The sequence below is a fragment of the Rattus norvegicus genome, chromosome 1 (genome assembly GCF_021556685.1).
Source record: "Rattus norvegicus strain SHRSP/BbbUtx chromosome 1, alternate assembly SHRSP_T2T, whole genome shotgun sequence".
NCBI lineage: Eukaryota > Metazoa > Chordata > Mammalia > Rodentia > Muridae > Rattus > Rattus norvegicus.
The window spans coordinates 110,358,822-110,382,769 of NC_141534.1; the positions used below are offsets into that span (position 1 = coordinate 110,358,822).

General features: G+C 48.3%; 1 protein-coding gene across 20 annotated transcripts in view; it reads left to right on the forward strand.

Annotated features, from left to right (window-relative positions):
- Nav2 (neuron navigator 2) overlaps positions 1 to 23,948 on the forward strand; it is a 658,517-nt gene that overhangs the window by 518,433 nt on the left and 116,136 nt on the right. For all 20 annotated transcript variants that reach the window (XR_015654269.1, XR_015654404.1, XR_015654363.1 and 17 more), the window contains one exon: positions 20,441 to 20,563. Coding sequence is in view for 14 of the 20 variants with exons in the window: in XM_087609805.1 (XP_087465931.1) it covers positions 20,441 to 20,563 (123 nt within the window). In the remaining 6 variants the exon portion in view is untranslated. The remainder of the gene's footprint in view (positions 1 to 20,440; positions 20,564 to 23,948) is intronic.

The window sequence follows — 23,948 nt, forward strand, 5'->3', positions numbered from 1 at the left end:
AAATAAGCCTGCAGTGTCTTCTCCATAGGAGCTTCTGGGAGAAGGATAGTGTCTTTCACTTGCCTAAGTCCAGAGAGTAGGGCATAGTAGGCATTTAATGTTTTGTGACTGTTCACAGTGCCCACTCTGGCAGAACCTCCCAGTGGTCCTTGTCACTGAGCACTTGGAGGAAGCCAGCTTGGCCTGTGATGTCACCTAGTGGCCAATATGAATGTTGCTGTGGCCCTGTTGCCTATGAGTGGTACAGTCATGTTAAGGTGGTTGAACTGCAGGCAAGGAAGTTGCTCCTCAGCTGTGGCTAACCAGCACGGGAGAGAAAGGCAAAGCTTTGAGCATTCTGGCCTTCAAGACTGAGATCTGCATAGCCTGAGTCCCCCTGCTCAGTGGCAGGCAAAACCCCATCAACAGAGGTGGGCACATTTTTCCTGGGAGACATAATTCCTCGGAAAAAAATCAAGGAGCCTGGCTTGTAACTCCTTCAGTACTTCAGAGAGCCCAGGCTGATACCATAAAGTGCCTTAGACTTGGGTTTTAAACAGCGGATGGGTTTCAGTGAGGCCTCTCTTTGTGGTGTAAAAATGGTGGCTGTATCTTTGCATGGCAAAGAAAGGAAAAGCTTGTGTTTTCCCCTTCTTAGAAGGACACCAGTCTCATACCAAAATTCTGTTTGTAAAACCTTGTGGAGACTAAATTACCTCCCTTCCTGGGATTTTATCTCCTGATACCATCACAAGCATCCAGTCCATACAGGGTCTAGGTGTCAACTACGTGAGCCATATCTTGGCTTCTCCCTCCCCAGTTAGGGCCAAGAGTCTTCTTGTTCTCTCAGGTCACCTGAGGCTGGAAGTGTCTGAGCCAGCTTTGGGAGTACTGCCTAAGAGCTGCTCTGCATGTGCCTGTACATGTGTGCCTGTAATGTGTATACACATACCTATGCCTAGAAGGGAGACCTACAGAGGGGGACAAAACCATACCTGTCACATGCTCTGAAGAGTAAGGTCACATCTGTCTTGAATGCTCACACACCTTCATCGATTAGCACAATGGTGGTCCCATAGTAAACAGTTCATAAGTGAGTGAGTGCTTCAGTTGGCCTTTAGGACAGAAGACCAGCCCCATTCTCCTGCATGAGTGGCCGCTGACCTTGGAGACCTCAGGAAGACGGACCATCATGGAAAGAGAGGGAACCTCTTTCCCAGCACCTCTGTGTGTTTACCAACCTCAGGCTTTCTGAATCACATAGTTGAGGGAGTTGATAGACATTCTCCTGTGTAGCCATGACTGCTTACATAAGACAACTTGTGAGTAAGCCAGTCTCCAACCCCTCTCCCCAGGGATGGTAGGGCCGAGAGTGCCAACCTATTAATCATATGGTTGGTTCCTTGGACGACCAGCTGCCGTCCACAGTTAGCTCAGCAGCACAGATGCAGGTGTGGTGGAAAGGGGTTTATGGAAGATACTCTTCCCATCTCATCACTCAGGACATTCCGAGAGCTCAGGGCTCTTGCTAATAATGAAGGGCAGAGGCCAAAGTACATTTAGTGTGGCATGGCGACATTAGGATGTGGGTATTTGTTGGGAATCCTAGGGTCATCACGATTGCAGCAGAAATAGAAGGAAATGACACACTTCTGAAGAGGAGCAAGGGTGGGTTCAGTAGCTCCAGTGTCCCTGCTACAGAAATGATGGGGCTTTCTGTCACATTGCTGACATGTGTGGGTTGTCTGCACATGCTGTTTCACCGAGTACAGTTCTCTGTACATCTTCACACAACACGTGTCTCCTTAGCAACATGTTTCTCCTGTGCCTCCTTCAGTGGAGGGACTGGGGCTGGAGTAGGTCTCCCAGTCATCCTCTTGGACAACTGAGTTTCTTTAATTTTACAAGGTCTTACGCAAAGCTTGCTAGGTCTCATTCTCTACCCTGCTCTCCTGCCTCTATAGCGAGCCCCTTGCTCTGACTGGTGGTGTAGCCTCTTATACTGTCACACTAAAAGAGCAAAAAGTTCTTCTAATCCGGGTAACTAGATATGGGCCTTAGGCACACCCTGGTTTTACAAACTTTCACGTTCTGCCAGGACACAATGAAGAAGACTTTCCTGGTGTTAAGGGTGTCCGTAGTTCCTATTAGCATGGAGAGCCAATGTGTGGGGCCTTTAGGGGAAGTCTGCAGGGCCTTGGTGGCCTCTTGATTCTGTAGGAAACCAGTGACCCTCACCTGAGGATAATGTTGCTTTGAGTAGCAGTGACAGTGGGGCAGGATGACACAAGCAGAAGGTGGCAGAGCTCCTGGAGTCCATGTATCCTTCTAACTCTCTATGGCCATGGTGATAAGTACCAAGACCCAAAGACATTGCATGTGTGCATACAGCCTAGCTCAGCCTGGTTCAGAGAAGTTCTTGGACTCCATCTCCTTGCCCCAGCTCATTCTCAGACCTAGGATGATAGAAGCGAATGGAGCCTCTCCTGAGAGCGAGTCAGGACTGAGGTGGGAACCTAACAGCATATTGGTTGAATATGAGCATCAACGGCTTCACTGAGAGCCCACTGTGCTGTGTCAGAGAACCTCATGGTGACTGATCAACACCTTCAGGGTTCCCCTTCCTTTTCCCACCCATGCTCTGCCCTGGCAGCTGTCTTATGGGAGAATCTTCCCCTTTCTGGGTTCCATGTGGGTTAACAGTCTGAATAGGTACTTGTCCTTGTCTGTCCTGATCCAGCTGGCCTTCAGGTATTTCCCACAGGGGAATTGCCCATTCATCAGCATTCCGGAAACTCAGCCATTTAGTAGATTTCAGTGGCAATGTAAATTAGCAAATATCTTGGTCCCAGCCCTTAGCTGAGCCCCAGGGTGTGAATTTGTTTTCCAGGGTGGATCCTTTGATAATCCTTTTTTGTACCAAAATCGTATCATTGAAGCTACTGTCTAGTGTAAACCTGTGGCCCATGAACTCACACTCGGAAGAGGCATTTCTCGGTGCAGGGACTATATCCTAACCTGTAGCCTTGGATGCATTCTCCAAACCGGGAGCTAATGTTTACTTCGCCCGTCTATGTACTAACTCCCAACTCCACATTCAGATTTCATATGACACTGTTCTTAAACATGCCGAAACATTTTTATACCCCCGAAAGACATGAAAAGTTGGCCTCTCCTTTTGCTGTATCTTTCCCTTTGTGAGCTAGTGTTCCACTGTGTCCCTCCCTGGTGCCTTCCTGTATCCTCCACTCTCTGCTGCAGAGCAACGCTGAGCCCTCCTTTCTCTGCCCAGGGCTTTGCGAATGAACACTTGTTGAAAAGGGAACTGAGGTAGCAGGTGGGGCCACTGCTCCCCTGTGATCCTGTTAAGCCTCTGTGCCACCCTCTTCTAGAAAATCCATCCCACATTGGCTTTTATCTTAACTGTGAGTCACTGGCATTGCAAATCCCTTCCCAGTTGCTTTTGCCTGGCCAGCAGCTAGAATGGCCTTGACAGATTTACGGTGTCGAGGTTGGAGAATACCAGATTGGAGTAGAGATGAATATGAAGAAAAGCAGCTGGAAGGAGCTGGATGGAGCTGGATGGAGCTGGATGGAGTCGGGAGATCCTTGGCCCTGAGACAGCAATCCCATGCTGAAAAACTCAAACTGGAGGCTGTGTGTGCCGAGGCCCCATCAAGATAAGAAGCTGAAGTTTCATCGTGAACAGCCTCCCATCATGCTGTGCAATAGACACTCTGCACTGGGAGTCGGAGAACCTGCCAGCTATGGCTTAGGGGAACTGCTTCATTTTCTAAGCTCCTGTTTTCCATGGGTCTGAGTCCTCTATCCTTCTTGGGACATTCTCAATGACAAGGCCATGATGCTTCTGAGGGACCAGAGGGACTGAAGGACATTGGTTAATTTTAGAGAATTAACCATTAACCGTGCTGTGATAGAGACATGCAAGCCGAAAGCCTCCAAGGTGGTCTTGGAGTGTAAGTTGTAGGGCCAGCCACAAACAGGATTCCCTCCTCAGGATCTGTCTGTTTTAAAGTCTGCAGCTGCTTGGATGAGGTCCACTTTTATATCATAACCCGTAATGAATATCCAGCATCTGCTGAGTTAAATGTGAGTCTCACTGAAGAGAGGACTTCATCACAACATCTAGAATAGGGTTTGACTGAATACCTAGGTCTCAGAGTCTAGCCAAGTTGACACATACAATTCGTCCTCTCAGACCATCACGGGCCTTGTGTAGGATCAAGAAAATGAATTGTCTGAGACAGGAGATAGCTCACCTGTGCCCTAGAGACAGAGAACAACAGGGTAGGAGCTCAAAGCTAGAGCATCTTGTAGGGAACGAGACCATAGTTGAAGTATGTGTGCCTCAGAGGAGGCATTGTACCCTTTTCCAGGCCCCCAGCATCCCTAAGTCATGAGACTCGGGTGCTCAGGAGAGGCAGTGGCTCTGTTTCTTTATCTTACTCCTGACTGGTGGCCAACAGACACACTTGCCTGGACTCTGGTGGCTGACACCTTCCGAGACTCAAATATAAAATGATACACTCTAAGGAGAGTTCCTCCTAGCTATAAATCATGGCCACATCTCCTTCTTGATTTGGGGAAGGGGGAGCAGGGGTTTGTGGTTATCTTTGCTACATGTTGGAGTATGGGTCTCCTATAAGAGCTGTGTCTGTAAGCGACTGGCCATCTCTTTTGCGATTAGGAGTTTCATATATTTGAGCAGGCAAGTTTAAAGGGTGACATCAAGTCAAGTAGTCAAAAGCTCGGAGAAAAATAGATGAGGTATTGGTTCTGTGGAGGAGGTGGGAGGAAGGCTGTAGTCGATTCATATCTATACATGTGTCTATGTGCCTCTGATCCACAGTTTGGGAAGTCTCCATGGTATTCTTGTATACAGGGACTGTCTCACCTCTTCAACAGTTTCCTGAGGTGGAGGCCAATTTCATTCTCTATTTACCTTTGTCTGTCTGCCTGTCTGTCTGTCTGTCTGTCTGTCTGGTTTTTGAGACAGGGTTTCTCTGTGTAACCCTGGCTGTCCTGGAACTCACTCTGTACACCAGGCTGGCTTTGAACTCACAGAGATCCTCCTGCCTCGGCCTCCCAAGTGCTGGGATTAAATGTGTGATCCATCACTGCCCAGCTCCCTATTTATCTTTGAGGAGACCGAAGCTCAGAAAGGGAGTTGCTTGGCTGGGTCACATGGATAGCCATATCTAGAACCAAATATTCTCTGAGACTAGATGCAATGTGTGTGCTCCCAAGGTCTCGGCCAGTGTGGCTTCTCGATTGAGCAGGAAGATTAGAAGGCAAAATGTGAAAGGAAGGATTCGAAGCCACGAGAAGTGAGGATCTAGCTGGCTAGGGACACTCAGAGGGGTGGAACTCAGAACACTGGGCTGCTAAGAACTTTAAGACTAGGCTGTATCCACCCAATCAAAGTGCAGAGAATAAATATCTGTGGAGTGCTCGGACATAAATGGGATGTCTATATCACACCCCCTGCCCAAGGTTCAGGAGTCATCACAGAAGAGGTGGAAAGATTGTTAAGAGACAGAGGTTGAAGAGACCCAGGCAAACCGATGTATTCTAGACTTAACCGCACAGCTGCATGAATAAACTCACATCAGCTGTGGTTTCCCTGCATGAGACCTGCACAAGATTAAGCTAGTGAACACTCCAACCTGGGAGAGGGAGAAGGCTTGTGAGCCCCAACTCCTAGCTGATGAGCTCTCGACAGTGGATGGCCTCTCGGGGAGGAAAAGTCAGTTTTCTTTAAGAATGTGAGTGCTCCCTAGGGAATAGCCAATACTGCAGGCCCTGGGAAGACAGGGCACTGTTTAGCACTGTCACGGTGTCATTATTCCCAACAGAGACCTGGAAACTGAGCACAGGAGAAGTGTCATGTCCCATATCACACACCTGCAAAGGGCTACAGGCCTGAGCTCTCAGCCATTGAGACTCCAGCCTTGTCCCTTCTGGTGCTGCCCCCTGCTGGATGTGTCTAAGTGCTCTCCAGAGCCTGCCCTTCCTTGGATTGATAGCAGAAGAGTGAGTAAGGAATAGTGAGTGTTTGCTGGCTGGATAGTGTCAAGGGTTTGTTGTGTCCTTAGTGCCGGGTCATGAGTTGAAGGCAAGGCTGGGGTCCGTTTGGGAGAGGAAAGACAGAGCTCCAAGCCTGGACACTGTGGTATCCCCGCTTACAGAAACTAGGTAGTGTAGAAAGAATTCAGTGACCACAAGGAACCCAAGAGCCAAGCTCTGACCACAGATGGAACTTAGACTTGCATTTCTCATGCCTAAAACACTAAGGTGGCCTGCAGTGAAAGTGCGGAAGAACGTGCTGCCAATCAGAGCTGTCAGGTTGTGGGTGGGGCTGTTTGCAGAGAACAGAAACACAGCACTCCCTGACCTGAGCGCTTCCAAACCTGGAATGCTGTGTATCTAGGAGACTGCAGGAGGATTCTTTCAAAGGAAGATCTTCCAGCTGAGGGTTCAGGATGCCCTGGTTCACCCTCAGCTAGTCAAGGGAACAAACAGACTGGGTGTTGCTTTCTGGGGGAAAGTCTCCTGGAAAGACAGGACTCCCTAGGTCAGGCCAGACTGGGCATTCAGAGTGACCTCAAAGATGATCCTTCTGAGAAAAAAATTTAACCCATGCCTGTTAAAGTCAACCCAAAATCAGACGGGCCTCTTTTCTGCTCTGGCAGCTGATCTGACCATGAGGGGATTGGAGATTTTTGTCTATTCATTTTTGAGACAGGATTTCATGCATCCCAAACTGGCCAGAAAGTCGCCATGTAGCTGGGAGCGACCTTGAATTTCTCATCCTTGTGCTTCTGCCTCCCGGTGCTAAGATTACAGGTATAGATACGCCAGTACCCCCACTCCCGTGGTGCTCGCTTGTCTGTACTAAGCAAGCACTTTACCGTCTGAGTCAGATCCCAAGCCCCAGGATAAAGGGTTCAGAGGAGCAGTGGACTACTGTAAGCATATTACCCACAAACGGCCATTATATCTCTTGTATATAGTGAAAGCAGGAGCCGAAAGGCAATTAAAGGCTACAAAATCAAACACACTTTCTAACTGTGTGGCTTACAGAATTCAGCCACCACCACCACCACCACCAACCATGTTTAAATGGCACCTTCAGCTTGCCTTATTTGTCAAAGTATTGCACTGGAGCAAGTAAAGAGTGGAAAGAAAACCAATCAGGGACCCCCCTCTCCCTTAGCCTATGTGTCACAGCTGTTATGACTGCAGCTCCTGGTGTGTTTATTTAAGGCAAATTATGTGTTCTGGAGGCCCCCAGGACCAGCCCCGTTTCCTCTCCCAGATTGTACTTTCCCTCCGCCTGCCTAGCACAGCACCCGGCTGCTGTGGGTCCTCTGCACTCTCGGCTACTGTCTGTCAAAGGAACTGGCTAGTTTGCCTGTGTGCTTGGCATGCGGCTTCTGAATAACCCCTCGATTCAGCCCTCCACCCCCACGGCTCCAGCAGCTGCCTTGCTACGTAGGAAGAGACATGTCCACTTACGAGTCTGCGTCACGTCCGTCCCTTCTGAGGACAGACCTGTGCCAGCCATTCTGGTAAAGGGGACAACCTCCCAACGGCTGTAAATGCTCTTCCATGCCCAGCTTATGTGGTGCTGGGAATGGAACCCAGGTCCTTTGCAAAAGCAGTAAGCGTTCTTAACTGCTGAGCTTGCTTTGCAGACTCTGTTTGTAATATATGGTTATAAGATTTTATTATTGTGTGTTTCAGTGAGTGAGTGTGTGCGTGCGTGTGTGTGCGTGTGTGCGTGCGTGTGTGTGTGTGTGAGTGAGTGTGTGCGTGTGTGCATGCGTGTGCGCGTGTACACACACTAACTTTCAACCCAAGGCGTCCCTGTCAATACTTCCAGGACGTCTGTTAGAAGCCCTCTCTGGTACTTTTCTCTGCGTTACCCTTGTTGAGCCCCATGTAAGCAGTTGTGAGGTCAAGTCCCCAGCATGCAGGCTGGTGCCTAGCCCACAACGGCAGCTTCCTAAAGTTCTTGCTGAAAAGGACACCATAGCCTTAAACACGAGCTGCTTCCAGAACAAATACCTACGTGTAGCCCTCCTGTAGCCCCACCCTTTCTGCAGCCTTCCCCTCTCCTAGGAGCCACCAGAAATCTGGCCATTTTTACCTTGTGACTCAGCCCGCAGAAGAGACGTATCTGTTACAAGCCAGTCCCCCTCTATTACCTGCCTGTTCTCAGGATGCCTTGGCATTTCTCTCAGTTGCAGTTTTGATAAATACTAGGTGAAACCTGTGTGAACCTCAAGCACGGTGCCAGACACTCGCTTTCCTGGCGTCATACGGGCAAAGGCAGTTCCCCAGGCCTGTCTGCTGAAGCCAGGAGAGCAGGAAACACTGGGTGTCTGTTCCCACCCTCAAAGGCTCTACTCATCTTCTACAGAGAACATAGAATTCTCAAAGCCAGCACACGTGTTTCTGGCTGTAATGTAAAGAAGAACTTGTGTGATGTGACACTTTAGGAGTAGAGGAACAGATCAGAGACTTTGGAACAACAGGAATAGCCATCCCAGAAGCTTAGCCAGTGTATCTTAGTGTGTCAGATGTGCTTGTGGGCGGGGAGAAGTCGTGGACAAGAATGCATGTGAATCTAGAAGTCAGAGGTTGGCCTTTGGGTGTCCTTACTTTTCTACCTGGTCTGAGACAGGTCCCCTGTGCTATGCTACCCAGCTAGCTAGCTAGTCCACAAGCATCTGGGCATTCCCCTGTCTCTACCCAGCTAGCTAGTCCACAAGCATCTGGACATTCCCCTGTCTCTATCTTGTGGTACTGGGATTCCAGATGCTCATCCTTCAAAGTCCAGCTTTTATGTGGACCAATGGGGTCAAACTCAAGTCCTTAGACTTTACCCACTGAGCCGTCTCCCCAGCTCAGGAAGGATTCTTCTGACAGTGCAGAGACTGGGATACTCCTGGGGCTACCCCACCTTGTCTGCTGCGCTCTGAAGTCATCATGGCTATCACGCCTCGACCATGACCTGTGAGGTTCTGAAACAATTTCTACCAAGCCCTGACCTGAGGGTCAGCTTCAACCTAGGTCCTATTAACATGGATGAGATTGCCTCTCACCACAGAGGAGGCCAGGACCGGTTACTGAAGATTTATCTTTTAAATTACCATGACACTCTTGTCACATCATGACAACTAATTCTTAGGGAAACAGGCCCATCTTGATTTTGGGATTTAAGGTGGCATTTCTGATAGGTTCTTCTCAGGGCAGAGTTACCAACGTGCTTGTTTTAATTGCATGTATGTAGAAGGCAGTGACCAGGAGGAGCCCCAGGGATCTTTTTTTTTTTTTAAAGAGTGTTGGAGGGGTTGGGGATTTAGCTCAGTGGTAGAGTGCTTGCCTAGCAAGTGCAAGGCCCTGGGTTCGGTCCCCAGCTCTGAAAAAGAAAAAAAAAAAAAGAGTGTTAGATTATATTCTATGATACTAGTCTAGAGGATACGTGATTGTTTTCTTATTCTTTAAATTCGATTTATGTGTATAGACGTTTTGTGTGTCTGAGCCTAATGCCTACAGAGGCCACAAGAAGGTATTTGCTTCCCTGGAACTCAAGTTAGTGACAGTTGTGAGCCACCAAATGGGTTGAACCTTTTTGCCCTGGAAGAGCATCTAGTGTTCTTTGTTTGTTTTTTCTTTTTTTTTTCTTTCTTTCTTTCTTTCTTTTTTTTTTTTTGGTTTTTTTTTTTTTTTTTTTTTGTTTTTTCTTTTTTTCGGAGCTGGGGACCGAACTCAGGGCCTTGCACATGCTAGGCATGTGCTCTACCACTGAGCTAAATCCCCAACCCCGCATCTAGTGTTCTTAACCACTGAGCCATCCTTCCAACCCCCTGTACGCATGACTTTTGCAGAGCTCTAAACACAGAAGAGCTCACATGAAGATAGGCATCAGTTATCTGTCAATGAAATGGGCTTGTCAATGGCAACCATGTACCACATTAACATAAAATGTGTATAGATCACATTTTGAAGGGAGGAGGGGGCCAGGCAATGGTTAGAGCGCAACTTTCTTAGAAACCTAAGAATGCTCTGAAAAAAATTACTTTTTTAAAAAAAATAATAAAGTAGAATTTAGTTTGAACCCTGCTAAGGACAGCCTACAGCCAAGGGAGCCGTGGCCCTGGAAAGTGTATTTTTCTCTGAGTCCCTGGTGATTTGAGCTCCGAGACTTCCTGGGTATCAGTGCGTCTGTGTTCAACCTGTTTCACGCCAAGAAAGAGCTTAAAGGGGCTTTGTCTAGAGAGCGGCCTCCTGTGTGCTAGGACGCGTCTCATCTTTCACAGGGTGAACAGAAAGCTTCCTGCTGGCGCTAGAAATATTTGCTGCCATCCACACTAGCAGTTGAACCACAAAAAAGAGAATTGAGTCGAGACAGGAACCCCAGATACGGGGGTTGGGGATGACGTGGGGGGTTCGGGGGCTGCCTGCCCGTCGTCCAAAGCTGGCAGTGTTTCTTCAGAGGGATGTGCAAGAGTTCCCACTTCAGACAAGGGTTCTCGCGGATCACGATGGAAGCTTTACACATGCCCATTTACTTAGACAGGAGGTGCTAAGGACACTGGCTGTACTTCTTGGCTCTCTGTCAGCCCAAGGATGCATTCCATTAGCATCCTTACAGCTTTTCAAAAGTTAAAACTCTTGGGCCCAGAGAAATGGCTCGTCGCATAAGCCTGAGTTCAGTCCCCCAAACCCACGGATGTAAGGAGAAGAGGGCAGTGGCTCAGTAGTTAGAGCACACATTCCTGTAGCCGAGGACCCAGGTTCAATTTCCAGCCCTCGCATGGCAACTCATAACCATCTCTACCTCCACTTCCAGGGGATCTCTTAGGCCCTGAGAGGTACCAGGCATACATGCTCACACAGTCACGACTGCAAAGCGGCCACACACATACAGCTTGTTTGTTTGTTTGTTTTTAAGGTAAAATGAAAGAACCGACTTTACAAGGTTGTTTTCTGGCCTACACATTTTACACACACACACACACACACACACACACACACACACACTAATAGAAGAAGAAGAAACTTCAGGTTATCGTCTTTGTATTATATGTGGCATTTACACCTGTTCTTGTGTATATATGCGAGTATATATCTGTTTGCGTTTGCCTATGTGCACACATGTGTGTAGAGCCAGAGCTAGCTATATTCCTTTCTGCTATCCACCTTTCTTTTCCTGTGAGACGGGGCGTGCTGGCTAGTCTTATGTCATTTTGACACACAAAGGGGAGTTAGCTGAAAGGAGGAAATCTTGGTTGAGAAGACACAGTGAGAACCCAGACTTGAGGCATTTGCTTAGTGATTGATGGGGAAGGGCCTGCCCATTGTGGGTGGACCCATGCCTGGGTAGGTGGTCCTGGGTTCTCTAAGAGAGCAAGCTGAGCAAAGCCAGGGAAGTAGGCCAGCAAGCAGCACCTCCCTATGACCTCAGGTCCTACCTCCAGATCCCTGCCCTGTTTGACTCCTGTCCTGACTTCCTTTGATGATGAGCAGCAATGGAAGAATGAATAAACCCTTTCCTCCCCAACTTACTTTTGGCTCGAGGTGTTTTGTCACACTTTGGCCTGGAGCTTTCAATCTAGACCAAACTAGCCTACAGCTCACAGAGACCCATTTGCCTCCCCTGTGCTTGCATTAAAGGCATCCACCAACACCCATGGCCACTTTAGTTTTTTTAAGACAAGGTCTCTCACTGGGCCTGGAACTTACTGATTCACTGTCCGTCATCCAGTGAGATCCAGGGATCCGCCTTTTTCCACCTGTCACCCCTGGATTGGATTTACAGAGTCTGCTCTCCTACCCCTTTCGAGTGCTGGGGATCCTGATGCTGCTTCTGACCCTCAGGTCCTGATGCTTATGTACTAGAAGGCCTATGTGCTGAACCAGCTCCTCAAGCCCCCAGCTGAAATTCTTCCTGCGCGTCTACCTGTGTGTAGATCTTTGGGTGAGCTAAACTGAAGTCCTCTGGAAATTAGAGTTCCGTGGACTTTTATTAAAGTCTAGAGCATCTCTTGCCAGGAAGTGGTCAGCGCTTTTAATCCCAGCACATAGGAGGCAAAAGCAGGTAGATCTCTGAGTCGGAGGCCCTGGTCTATAGAGTTTCAGGATAGCCAGAGCTACACAGAGAAACCCCGTCTATAAATAAATAAATGAATAATAAGGAGCACCCCACTGCATTTTACAGAAGATGCACAGATCAGGGTATCACATTTTACTACTGTGTAGGCATCTCCCCTCTTGGATCCATGACTTTGCTGGGAGCATGGAGAGGATAAGACAGTGCAAAGATGAGGTGGAGTCACCTGGGCACCCGAAATCAGGGGAGCAAGTGCATGACAATGCTGTCAGGTACCACTGCGGAGTCCCACCTGAGCCCACCTCCTAAGTCTACCTTCCCACCCCGTCCCGCCCCCTCAGCCCCCACCCCCACCTGCTTCGAGTAAAGGAGAGTCTCACCATGGGCAAACCATTGTCCAGCCGAAGGGACGAACAGCCACTCAACAGTCAGTCAGTCGTGCTGGACCCTCTTTGGCATGAAGCCCAGAGGCCTGAGAGCCAACACAGCTAATTGCAAATGTGTAAAAAAAAAACAAAAAAACGGGGCCTTGGCTTCTACTGGGATTCAAAGAGATCTGACTTCAAGAGCTTCCACTTTAGATAGTGGCCTCGAAACTACTCCTGGTTGAATTTGTTTTTAAGATTTGGCGTGTAGGGCCAGACAGATGGCTCGGTGGTTAAGAGTGCAGGCTGCTCTTCCAGAAGTCCTGAGATCAATTCCCAGCAATCACATGATGGCTCACAGCCATCTGTAATGGGGCCTGATGTCCTCTTCTGTCATGGAGGCATACATGCAAAGAGAGCACTCGTGTACTTAAAAGATTTTATGCATAGTGTTACTGAAATATTGCATATGTCATGAAACACCTGCCCCACCTCCACCCCAAAACCTTAAGAGTGCAAAGGGTATGATGCCTCCCATGGTGGTGCACAGCCATTACCTAGAACCCAGGAGATGAAGGCAGGAGGATCTCAGGTTTGTGACAAGCCTGGCTACAGAGTGAGACCCCAGTCTAGAAATAAACACAAAGGCACGCCTAGAAGTAGACGTAACAGAGGAACTGTTTCTTATCTTCAGTCTGTACCTCCCCTACCCACCCCTATCCACCCACCCCCTGCTGGGCAGAAGTCACTGCTTTTGTTGTTTGGGTTTGAGTCTGCGGGGGGGGGGGTGGGGGGGGGCCTAGCTGAAGTGTAAGGTCCGACTTGAGCCACCTGGGCAACCGCCAGAGGGGGCTGAGCCTGCTCGATTGTAAGGAGTTTAATTTGTTGCAACCCCCACATCCCAATTACGCCTTGTGTTTGCCGACAGGGTGCTCTCTTCTGTACCTGGTTTTACCAATAGAAATGACTTAATTCTGGGACACCTGTCTGGGGGTCGGGAAGCGAGACACAGTGATTGATTGCCCCTCCATTCCAGCCCGTCTTCCTCCCCTGCTGCTCTCTGGGCTCCTGCAGCCCTCGGAGGCTTCATCTGATTAGCTTGGCAACCTCTTTGGAGTGCTCCCTGGAGGGCCAGGCTCTGTTGACAAGGGCCAGTCAGAGTAGGCTGCAGACCTCCTGGGTTCACTTCTGTGGCTGCCCTGCCTGCCTGCTTCTCTACATCCAGAGAAGCTTTCCTCCAAGCCAGGACTGAGATGCATGTGAATAGCAGAAAAGCCAGGGCAGGAGCTGAGAACTTCCCCAGCAGCAGCACAGTTCACAGCTTTCGAGGACTGGTTGCTAGGGATATGCGCCCTGTGCTGAGATCTGAGGTGGCTTAGTGTGGCTACAGGTGGCTGGCTTTTCCAGGGCTGGGCAAAAAACAAGGGAGGAGGAAGCTAGGGATATAAGTGAATCTCCTACATCCTCCTGGAAAGAGAATCGTTGGGAGCCTGGGGAGGTCCTGGGGAGCAAGCAGCCCCCAGGGACAGCAGAAAACAGCGCAAAGGTAGGAAATGTGTTCTGTATCCCTCAGCCCCAGGTGCTGTTGGGAGGGTTTCAGCAAATGGCTGAAGGGAGTGTGGATGAGTGTTGGAGGATTGCCTGTAAAGGCGTGGAATGAAAGCTGGGAGCTTTCCTACCTGTCCCTGCCCTCACGTGTGGATGTGAGTGTGGGTGTGTTGCCCAGTCCGGGTCATTTGTAATTCTAGTCCTGTCCACAGAAAAACTTGAGCAAGGCGCTCTGGCCTTGTATTTTCTCCAGAAACTGCCGTCGGTTTTGTTTTATTTTACGTTCGTCTAGGGGATCCTTCAACAGAAAGTAATGCATTAGTATCTTTGACTGGGATGGTTTTTATTTCCTTGAAATTAAGAATAATCTGTGAGGAGGATAGAGACACCAAGAGGATGGCAGTGTCTGCTGGGTGACATGTGTTGCACTAAAACTCCAGGGCAGAAGGGTTCTGAAAGCAAAATGCTAGGTATTTGCTTAAATTTGAGTGCCACCATTTTAATATCAGCACAGGAAGAATTGGCCCTGTTTTGTGTGTGTGTGTGTGTGTGTGTGATCTCATTTTTGCATTTCATATGCATCATCTTAAATCAGACACAGCAGCTGCCCGCCTTTGGTAAAGACCTTTGGTAAAGATCGGCCGCCTTCAAAGGGATTAGACTGCTCAGCTAGGCTGGCATTCAGCTTGTCCTTCTGTGACCCAGAGGGAGGTTTATCCATCTAACTTCTAAGAGGCCCTAAGCTAAAAGGATCCTTTTACAGGTTTGTCCAGAAACTCAATTTACATCCTAATAAACTCCGAGAATCGATGTCACACTGGGCTGTAACCCTGCAGAGGGCCTTGAAAGCACATGTTGTTTAGCCGCTAAGATGTGGAGGCTCTGGGCTGTCCATCAGCTCACCTCCTGCTCCGGGCTTCATGCGACACCCTAACTGTTGATGTGCGTGCACGAGTCTTCAGGTTGACATTGGCAAGCGATCTCACCTATGCCCATTTGCCCGTGTTCACTTCTAAACTATAGCTGTGTCCAAAAGCTTGCAGACAGCCTGAGAAGTCTTTGAAGAAAAGTAGTTGCCCGGCTTGGTGTGCTTTCCTCGTCCTGTTTGCTCTTTCATTGCCTGCAGCAGAGAACTCTATTTCTTTTAGCCGCATGCGCTGCTGTAAGTGTACTAGAGTACGTCCCTACCTGTCTGGTTCCTGCCCCATCCCTGCTTCCAGCTCTCCACGATGGTGACATCTTTCCAGGACCCTGAGTGAGGCAGACTAGGTTGAACTGTGAACTTTGAAAGTACAAGGACCTGTCCCTTCCCCAAAGTTCATTCAGCCAGTTTCACTTGGCTCTACGGTATTACCTCACTGCACCTAAGGAAGGGAAAGGATCTCTTTACCCAGCCTTGGACTCTGTCTGGTGTGCTTGTTCTAATGGACGCTGTGGGGTTCCAAAGCCTTTTTCCTTAGCCAGTGTGAATTTGAGGCCAGCCTGATCTACGGAGTGTGTTCCAGGACAGCCATGGCCACACAGAAACACCCTATCTCAAAAAACAAAACAAAACAAAAAACCAAAGGAAAGGAAGAAAGAAAAAGAAAAGAAAAAAGAGGTTTCTTGTAGTTGGCACAGAGCCTTTGCAATGTTTTTGCTCTACAGGGATATGAGGTCTACCCTGCAGGCTTGCTCATTCCCTAAAAGTCAAGGTGACTCAGCCAGCATGAGAACTAGTGTTTTGGAAAAGTCTGTAGCAGAATATTTGGTGAGAAAAAAAATGCTTACCAAAAAAGCATTTGGTATATGAGGAGCAGAAGAGGAGGCCCAGAGATGTGCACTGCTCTTCCAAGGGACCAGAGTTTGGTTCCCAGCACCTACATCAGGTGGTTCACAGCATCCTTTGATGCCAGCTCAAGGGGTCTTCTGTCTTCCTCGGGTAACTGCACACATGTGCACATACGCCCACACAGACATACATGCATAGACATAATTAAAAACATAAATGAATAGGGGGCTAGAAAGGTGGTCCCACAGTTTAGAGCGCTCACTGTCTGCTCTTTCAGAGGATCTGCATTTGATTCCCAGAACCATCATGGTGGTTCACAAACATTGTGTCCTTCCTGGACACTGGACATCAGACATGCACATGATACACAGATACACACACACACACACACACACACACACACACACACACACAGAGAACACCCATGCACATAAAATGAATAAAAAACTCAAAACTATATATAAATAAGTCTTGTTAAATATAGGATATGGAATGATGACAGTATGGAAAATCCAATGTGTTCTTTGAAACTGGAGCACGGCCTGTGACTCACCTACTTGGTACCTTCCTGTCTCTCCACCAGGAGCTCTCAGCCCCCTCTGCATCCCAGCACTTTGCCTCGGTTCCCATGCAGTTCACCATTCTCCCTGGTAGTCCAGTCACAGCTAACTCCTCCCTTCTCCTGCCTTACCTCTTCCATTTTCCCTTCCTGCTTTGGTGCTATGGTCCAGTGTGCCAGGATGGACTTTCTTTTCATAAGCAAACCCCAGTGTCACCGGCAGGACCAGCTTCTACAGCACTCTGACACCTATGGCTGCCGCACCCCACCTCAGCCTCCGGTCTCTTAAACTTTCGTGTTATGCCCCTCAGTTTGGAGTGAAGAACTATTTGCCTAATTCCCAATAATTGTGAGTTCCGGCAGGCAGAACCTGGGTCTTTCACCTCTCTAGCCCCAGGCTCGCACAGAGCCTAGTGAATGTAATCGTGTCCAGGAGTCGTAGGACTATTGTCCTAAGGCATGGGCACTTGGAGTAGACGATAGGAACAGGATGTATATTAATTATGAGATGGCCCTGGTCTGGAGGTCTTGGGAAGCTTTGGAAGGCCCTCGACCGCTGTCACTGCAGAACTCAGGCAATGTGGGAATTGTTCAGTAGCCTCTGAGGTAGGCAGGAACCCATGTGGCAGATACAAAGGTATCACAGCTCCTCATTGGATAACAGTGATAATTGTTTGTGTCCCCAAGGAGAAGGCAGGTGTGGTGCTGGGGCTCTGGGACTCAGCCCTGGATCAGCTGTCTTCTTAGCTTGTCGTAACCTTGAGCAAGTCATTTCATGTCCCCACCCCATGTGAGCCTCAGATAGAGCTGCAGGAGATGAGACGACCTTCCCCACTGTCTTCCTAAGCCCTCGGAGTGTGAGTCTGTTGACAACTCTGAGCCTCCGCCAGGGTTTCGGATGGATATCCGCTCCCTCGGAGGGCCAGGCACTCATGCGGGGTTGGCCTTGCTGGGGCAGAAACTAGAAATACATGCAGAGGAACAGCAGTGGCCCTGAGGATAAAGGCACTTGCTGCGTAAAGGAGGAAAGCGGCTTCTTAGGGTAGCCCTCTGACCTCTGCACAGCCTGTGTGTGTCATGTTCATACATACCCACTAATAAAATAACAAAAACTTAAAACTCTTCTTTTCATATTGTGTATGTGGTGTTTGTGTGGGTGGGTGTGAGTGTAGGTCACAGACTATAGTCCATCTGTCCCAGCATCCCGCTCTTCCCTCGGCAGGGGTGAGGGGCGGAGGGCTGTCATCTTCTTGCCCAGGTGCATGTCATTGATCCACCTTATATACTGTTTCACCAGCAATAAAAATCCAGCAGGGAGTGAGTGCTGCTAAAATTAGTTTGTTTGTCCTTTGACAAGAGCTCCCCAGTTGGGGAAAAAAAAATCGTGTTTATCTAACTGGTAGGGTGGCTTTGTTGAGATCAAGATTAACTGCCCTGGTTAATGGGACGTGAGGTTGTGCTATGAAGAGCTCCCTTACTCCCTTACTCTAGAGGCGAGGGCATTTTCTCAATGTTCAGCCTTCAGTAGACTCTGCACCTTTGGTGGGGGCGTTTGCCCCTCTTTTGCTACTCAGATACAAGTCATCCACTCTGCTATACCCTGGCCTGCTACATCTGGTACACAGACAGTCAGACAGACAGGCAGACAGGCAGAAGCAGACAGACAGACAGATCCTAGGTATGGTGACGGGCAGACTCAGTCTGCCTTGCTTTGTGGCTTAGGTGTCTAGTTGGCTGACATGTAAGCTGGTGGGAAGAGACCCCATGATCAGCATGATCGCAGCGCACATCTGCCGTGCCCTCTGTTGTTGTTGGTCTGGGCTTCGTTATTTCTTTTTTTTTTTAAATATTTTATTTAGTATATATGTGTACATTGTAGCTGTCTTCAGATACACCAGAATCTGTTATAAATGGCTGTGAGCCACCATGTGGTTGCTGGGACTTGAACTCAGAACCTCTGGAAGAGCAGTCAGTGCTCTTAACCGCTGAGCCATCTCTCCAGCCCCCGGCGCTTCATTATTTCATGTGTGCACGTACCCAAGCAAAGAAATATTCAATATACGTGTAGAAACAGAATGAGCTAGGGATATGGATTTGAACAAAATAACAGACCCCACATTCAAAAAGCACACCATCTTCTGAGAGCAAGACATTAAAAGGTGGTTGTGAAAATGATCGTTTAATGACGGCTGCAATCATTCTTTTATTTTAGTTTTCATTAATATATAATTTATGGACCATAAAACACACCATTTTAAAATGTACAATTCAGTGGATTTTCACAGATTGCTTTTTTTTTTCTTTAATCATACCGCTGGGTGAAAAGTTCAATCTGTTCTGTCTTGTTGGCACAACCACAAACACTTGGTTTGAGTGACTAGACGAAGAGATTTATGTAGGGGGCTAGAGAGATGGCTCAATGGTTAAAAACACTGACTGCTCTTCCAGAGGTCCTGAGTTCAAATCCCAGCAACCACATGGTGGCTCACAACCATCTATAATGAGATCTGATGCCCTCTTCTGGTGTGTCTGAAGAGAGTGACAGTGTACTCCTATAAATAAATAAACCTTCTTTTAAAAAGAGAGAGATTTATGTATATAGTGTGTACTTTTCTGTGTGTGTGTGTGTAGTGTGTGTGTACTAGTGTATGTATGTGTAGTGTGTCAAATGCATGCTCACACATGTGTGTGTGCAGTATGTGTATATATAGTGTATGTATAAGTATATAGTTGTGTAGTGTATGTACTGTGTATATGTGTAGTATGTATTTAAGTGTGTGGGTGTGTGTGTGTCATGTGCACGTGTGTGTGTAGGTATGGAGGGTCTGTACATATAGATGTGTCTGTACATATAGAGTTTGTGTATGTATGTATGTATGTATGTATGTATGTATGTATGTATGACTACTGTTCATACAAGGTGGCTCCACGGAAGGCTTTCTTCTCTGCCCCTTTCTTGCTTCTCTGCCTCTGCCCAAAAGCTCAGTACCTCACAATTGTGTTCTCAAAAAAAAAAAAAAAAAAAAACTACATGTGAAGCCGGTGGCAGGCAGGGTCAGATAACACATTGTACATGTAAGTGGAAACACACATGTAGGAAACTCCCATGATTCAGCTCAGCCAGCCCTGTCAAGAGCACAGTGACTTATGGGGCTCTGAGCTCCACATTACTCTACTCGAAATATAAAAGTCTTACTTTTTCAGAAACCTAGCCAACGACCTAATGGGGCCCATGCAGGCTCAAAACAATCAAGTTCAGTACCCGGCTCTGCCTAAATTTAGCGCTGCTACTCATTCTCCTTTGAAACCGAGGAGGACCACCTACCCAGTCCCTGCTTGGGGGTAACGGGAGGGGCCTGGGTAACAGGAGGCACAGATGCCTTATGCTTAAACAAGTCTGACTGTGCTCACAGGGACTCTCTGGTTCTTAGATTTTAAGCCATGTATTCAGGAGGTTCTGGGGTTCTCCCTCGCCAAAGCCCACGGGGTCCAACAGAAGATGGCCTTGTAGCATCACCAAGAGGAACTGAGTGTTACTCACAGTCTTACGGGAAACCTCTGACAGCATCGGTGTCAAAGGTGAAACTAGACACCGTTCATACTTTAACCGTAGGAGCCGCGATGCCTGCCACTCATGTGGTCTTTCTCCATCCTCCATCCTCTCCTGCCTCCTCCCTCAAAGCTTGCCTGCTTTCCCCAGTCTGTAGCCGTTTTGCCCGCAGTGTGCTAAGGACTCGTCAGCTCTGTTTACATGACATCGATGGGACATCTGCTTGCATAATTGCTGAGATTCAGAAGCGCGTCACAGATACATCTGACAGCTGATTTTACTCCTTGGTTCTTTCTGCTTCATAGAGTCCCATGAGTTTGCATTCATTAAGCCTCACATGCTCTCTCCCCACCCCACAAGATCCTAGGCTGAATCAGCAGCCGGATTTTCCTTGGGCTGTAGTGTCAGAGCCTCGGGGACTGTTCCCTCCCCACCTAAGAGCACAAGTTACCCGTGCGGTTTCTGGATACAGTGACAAGACTGCGTGCCGCTGATTCTGACCACCTACCATCCTCTTCTTCCAAAGGTATATGACCGATGGCGGACTTGGCCTTTACACTCGTCGCCTGAACCGGCTTCCTGATGGGATGGCTGTGGTGCGAGAGACCCTACAACGAAATACCTCCCTGGGCCTCGGAGATGCTGACAGGTAGGCATGCTGCACTCGGATTTAGCCCCGTGCCAAAGCCATTTGAGAGTGACCTCCCTATGTTGGTCACGTGAGGAGAGTGGATGGGTGTGTATTTCAGCCCAAGGAAAAGCAGAGCAGCCCTGAAGTCGTTCCTGCACCGAGCTGGCACAAAAGTAGGAGGGGGCTGCTGCTTCCTGGATCTTGCTTGTATGTGGCCATGGCATGCATATACGTACGTATGTGTTTGGTGATCATGCAGAGAGTGGAATCCAGGGTCTCATGGACGTCACTTGAGCCCTCTACCACTGAGCTACGTCCTCAACTCTAGGCCGACATTTCTGATCTCGAGGGTACAGGCTGGGGCATTTTGGTTGCTGTTTTGACTGTCACTCAGACTCACTGCCTGCAGGCCCCAGGGACCTGCCTCACTTCCTCTCTCATTACTCAGATTTCCAGGTATTACACCTCGAGACAACCAGAAGGTCTGTATGCAGAGTGCAGTTCAGGCCATGCCTGAGTAGGTCTTACCAAAGTCCCCTGCCGCCCGGAGCTAGTGGCGAAACTTAGGGCATAGATTCAACTGACACACCGTAAAGAGCTGACACCCAAGGGGCCTCCCAACCTTCGTCACCACCACTGACAGAGACACAAAGAACCTGTGTCCACCCCACCACAAGGAGTGAATGTTTGGCCCCCAGGCTTCTAGCCTTGACTCTAACAAACCGATCCCCCGACTTTGAGCAAGCTGTGAAAGGATGGTATGATTCGCCCTCTCTGGCATGCGGTCGTTCGGGCTCTCAGTGTACAGCTCACTCCTAAGCAACCTCAGTGTTCTGGTTCACTCGACCTCCTTCCACAGCTGGGCAGGTGAGCTGTGAATGTAGCAGGGAGCTCGGAGATGAGTGATTTGAAGTCGCTGTGTGCTTTTAGGGTGCCGTACCCCGATTTTTTGAAGGCCACGTTGTGGGGTAGGGTCGCTTTCCTGTTGCTCTCCTAGCAGGTGAGGAGCTGGAAGGATGGTCCAGTGGTTAGAGCACTTGCCATTCTTTCAGATTTGGTTTGATAATCCACATTGGGCAGCTCATAACCCCTTACAACCCCACTCTCTGGGGGAATCTTGCACCCTCTTTTGGGCCACTGTAGGCACCTACACCTCTCTCTCTCTCTCTCTCTCTCTCTCTCTCTCTCTCTCTCTCTCTCACACACACACACACACACACACACACACACACACACACACATTTTCCTCTATAATAATGCGAGGTGAGTTCTGTAGCTCTATGGCTTGCTTCAGAGAAGCAGGGCAACTCCGTAAAGAGACAAATACTGAAATGTTGCCCAACAATAGAAGAGGAATCCTCACGTTCTCTAGGGAGAGGGTAGAAAGGCTGGGTGGGGGGAGCTCTCAGTTTGTTATCAAGGATCCTTGGGATCTGACCCAGTGTGCACGTCTTCATTTGATTCTCCCAGCATCCAGAGTGGTCATTTATCCCGGAGGAAAACGAAGGGCTGTTTCTCAGAGTTCTACCTCAGGTTAGCTTTTGTGGCTGATCCTATAAATGACTGGTTTGAAAAAGAATCCACGCAAGGACCGAGGGGCATAGCTTAGTTCACAGAGTATGGGCCAGCATGCCGAGAGCCTTCATTCCTCGGCTCTGCACTCAGACAAACAGAGAACAAGCCGGGTGGGGGCACACACCTTTGAGCACAGCACTTAGGAGACAGAGACAGGCAGATCTCTGATCTCGAGACTAGCGGAGACCACGTAATGAGTTCCAAGGCAGCCAGGGCTAAGTAGACGAACCTTGTCTCAAAATTAATTAGTTAATTAATTAATTAAAAAAATAGTAATCACATACAATGGGGGGATGGGAAGGAAGAAGGTGAGGGAGGGCAGGACAGGGCTTGCCCATAGAAACATCTGAGAGCTTTGGGGGGGTGGGGTTTGTTTTTTTTGTATATTTTTAATTTACATTTCAAAGGTTATCCCCTTTATTCCCAATTTCCTGTCCATAAACCCCCATCTCATCCCACCTCCCCTTTCCTATGAGGGTATTCCCCCACCCAATCACCCACCCCTTTTTTCCTCCCCACCCTGACATTCCCCTACACTGGGGAGTCCAGCCTTGGCAGGACCAAGGGCTTCTCTTCCCACTGGTGCCCAACAAGGCCATCCTGTGCTACATATGCAGCTGGAGCCATGGGTCTGTCCATGTGTACTCTTTGTATAGTGGTTTAGTCCCTGGGAGCTCTGGTAGGTTGGTATTGTTGTTCTTATGCTGTTGTAAACCCCTTCAGCTCCTTCAATCCTTTCTCTAATTCCTCCAGTGGGGACCCCATTCTCAGTTCAATGGTGAGCTGCGAGCATTCACCTCTGTATTTGTCACGCTCTGGCTGAGTCTCTCAGGAGACAGCTATAGCAGGCTCCTGTCAGCATGTACTTCTTGGTATCAGCAATATTGTCTGGGTTTGGTGACTATATGTATAAGGGCTGGATCCCCAGGTGGGGCAGTCTCTGAAAGGCCATTCCTTTGGTCTCTGCTCCAAACTTTGTCTCCATATTTCCCCCTACTAATATTTTTGTTCCCCCTTTTAAGAAGGACTGAAGCATCCACACTTTGGTTTTCCTTCTTCTTGAGCTTCATGTGGTCTGTGGATTTTATCTTGGGTAATCCAAGTTTTTGGGCTAATATCTTTTTTCAGTGAGTACATACCGTGTGTGTTCCTTTTTGATTGGGTTACCTCATTCAGGATGATATTTTCTAGTTCTATCCATTTGCCTATGAATTTCATGAAGTCATTGTTTTTAATAGCTGAGTAGTATTCCATTGTGTAAATGTACCACATTTTCTGTATCCATTCCTCTGTTGAACAACATCTGGGTTCTTTCCAGCTTCTGGCTATTATAAATAAGGCTGCTATGAACATAGTGGAGCACGTGTCTTTGTTATATGTTGGAGCATCTTTTGCGTTATGCCCAATTTTCTGAGGAACCTCCAGACTGATTTCCAGAGTGGTTGTACCAGCTTGCAATCCCACCAACAATGGAGGAGTGTTGTTCTTTCTTCACATCCTCGCCAGCATCTGCTATCACCTGAGTTTTTGTTCTTAGCCATTCTGACTGGTGTGAGGTGGAATCTCAGGGTTGTTTTGATTTGCATTTCCCTTATGACTAAAGATGTTGAACATTTCTTTAGGTGTTTCTCAGCCATTCAGCATTACTCAGCTGTGAATTCTCTGTTTAGCTCTGAACTCCATTTTTTAATAGGGTTATTTGTCTCCCTGTGGTCTAACTTCTTGAGTTCTTTGTATATTTTGGATATAAGGCCTCTTTCTGTTGTAGGATTGGTAAAGATCTTTTCCCAATCTGTTGGTTGCTGTTTTGTCCTAATGACAGTGTCCT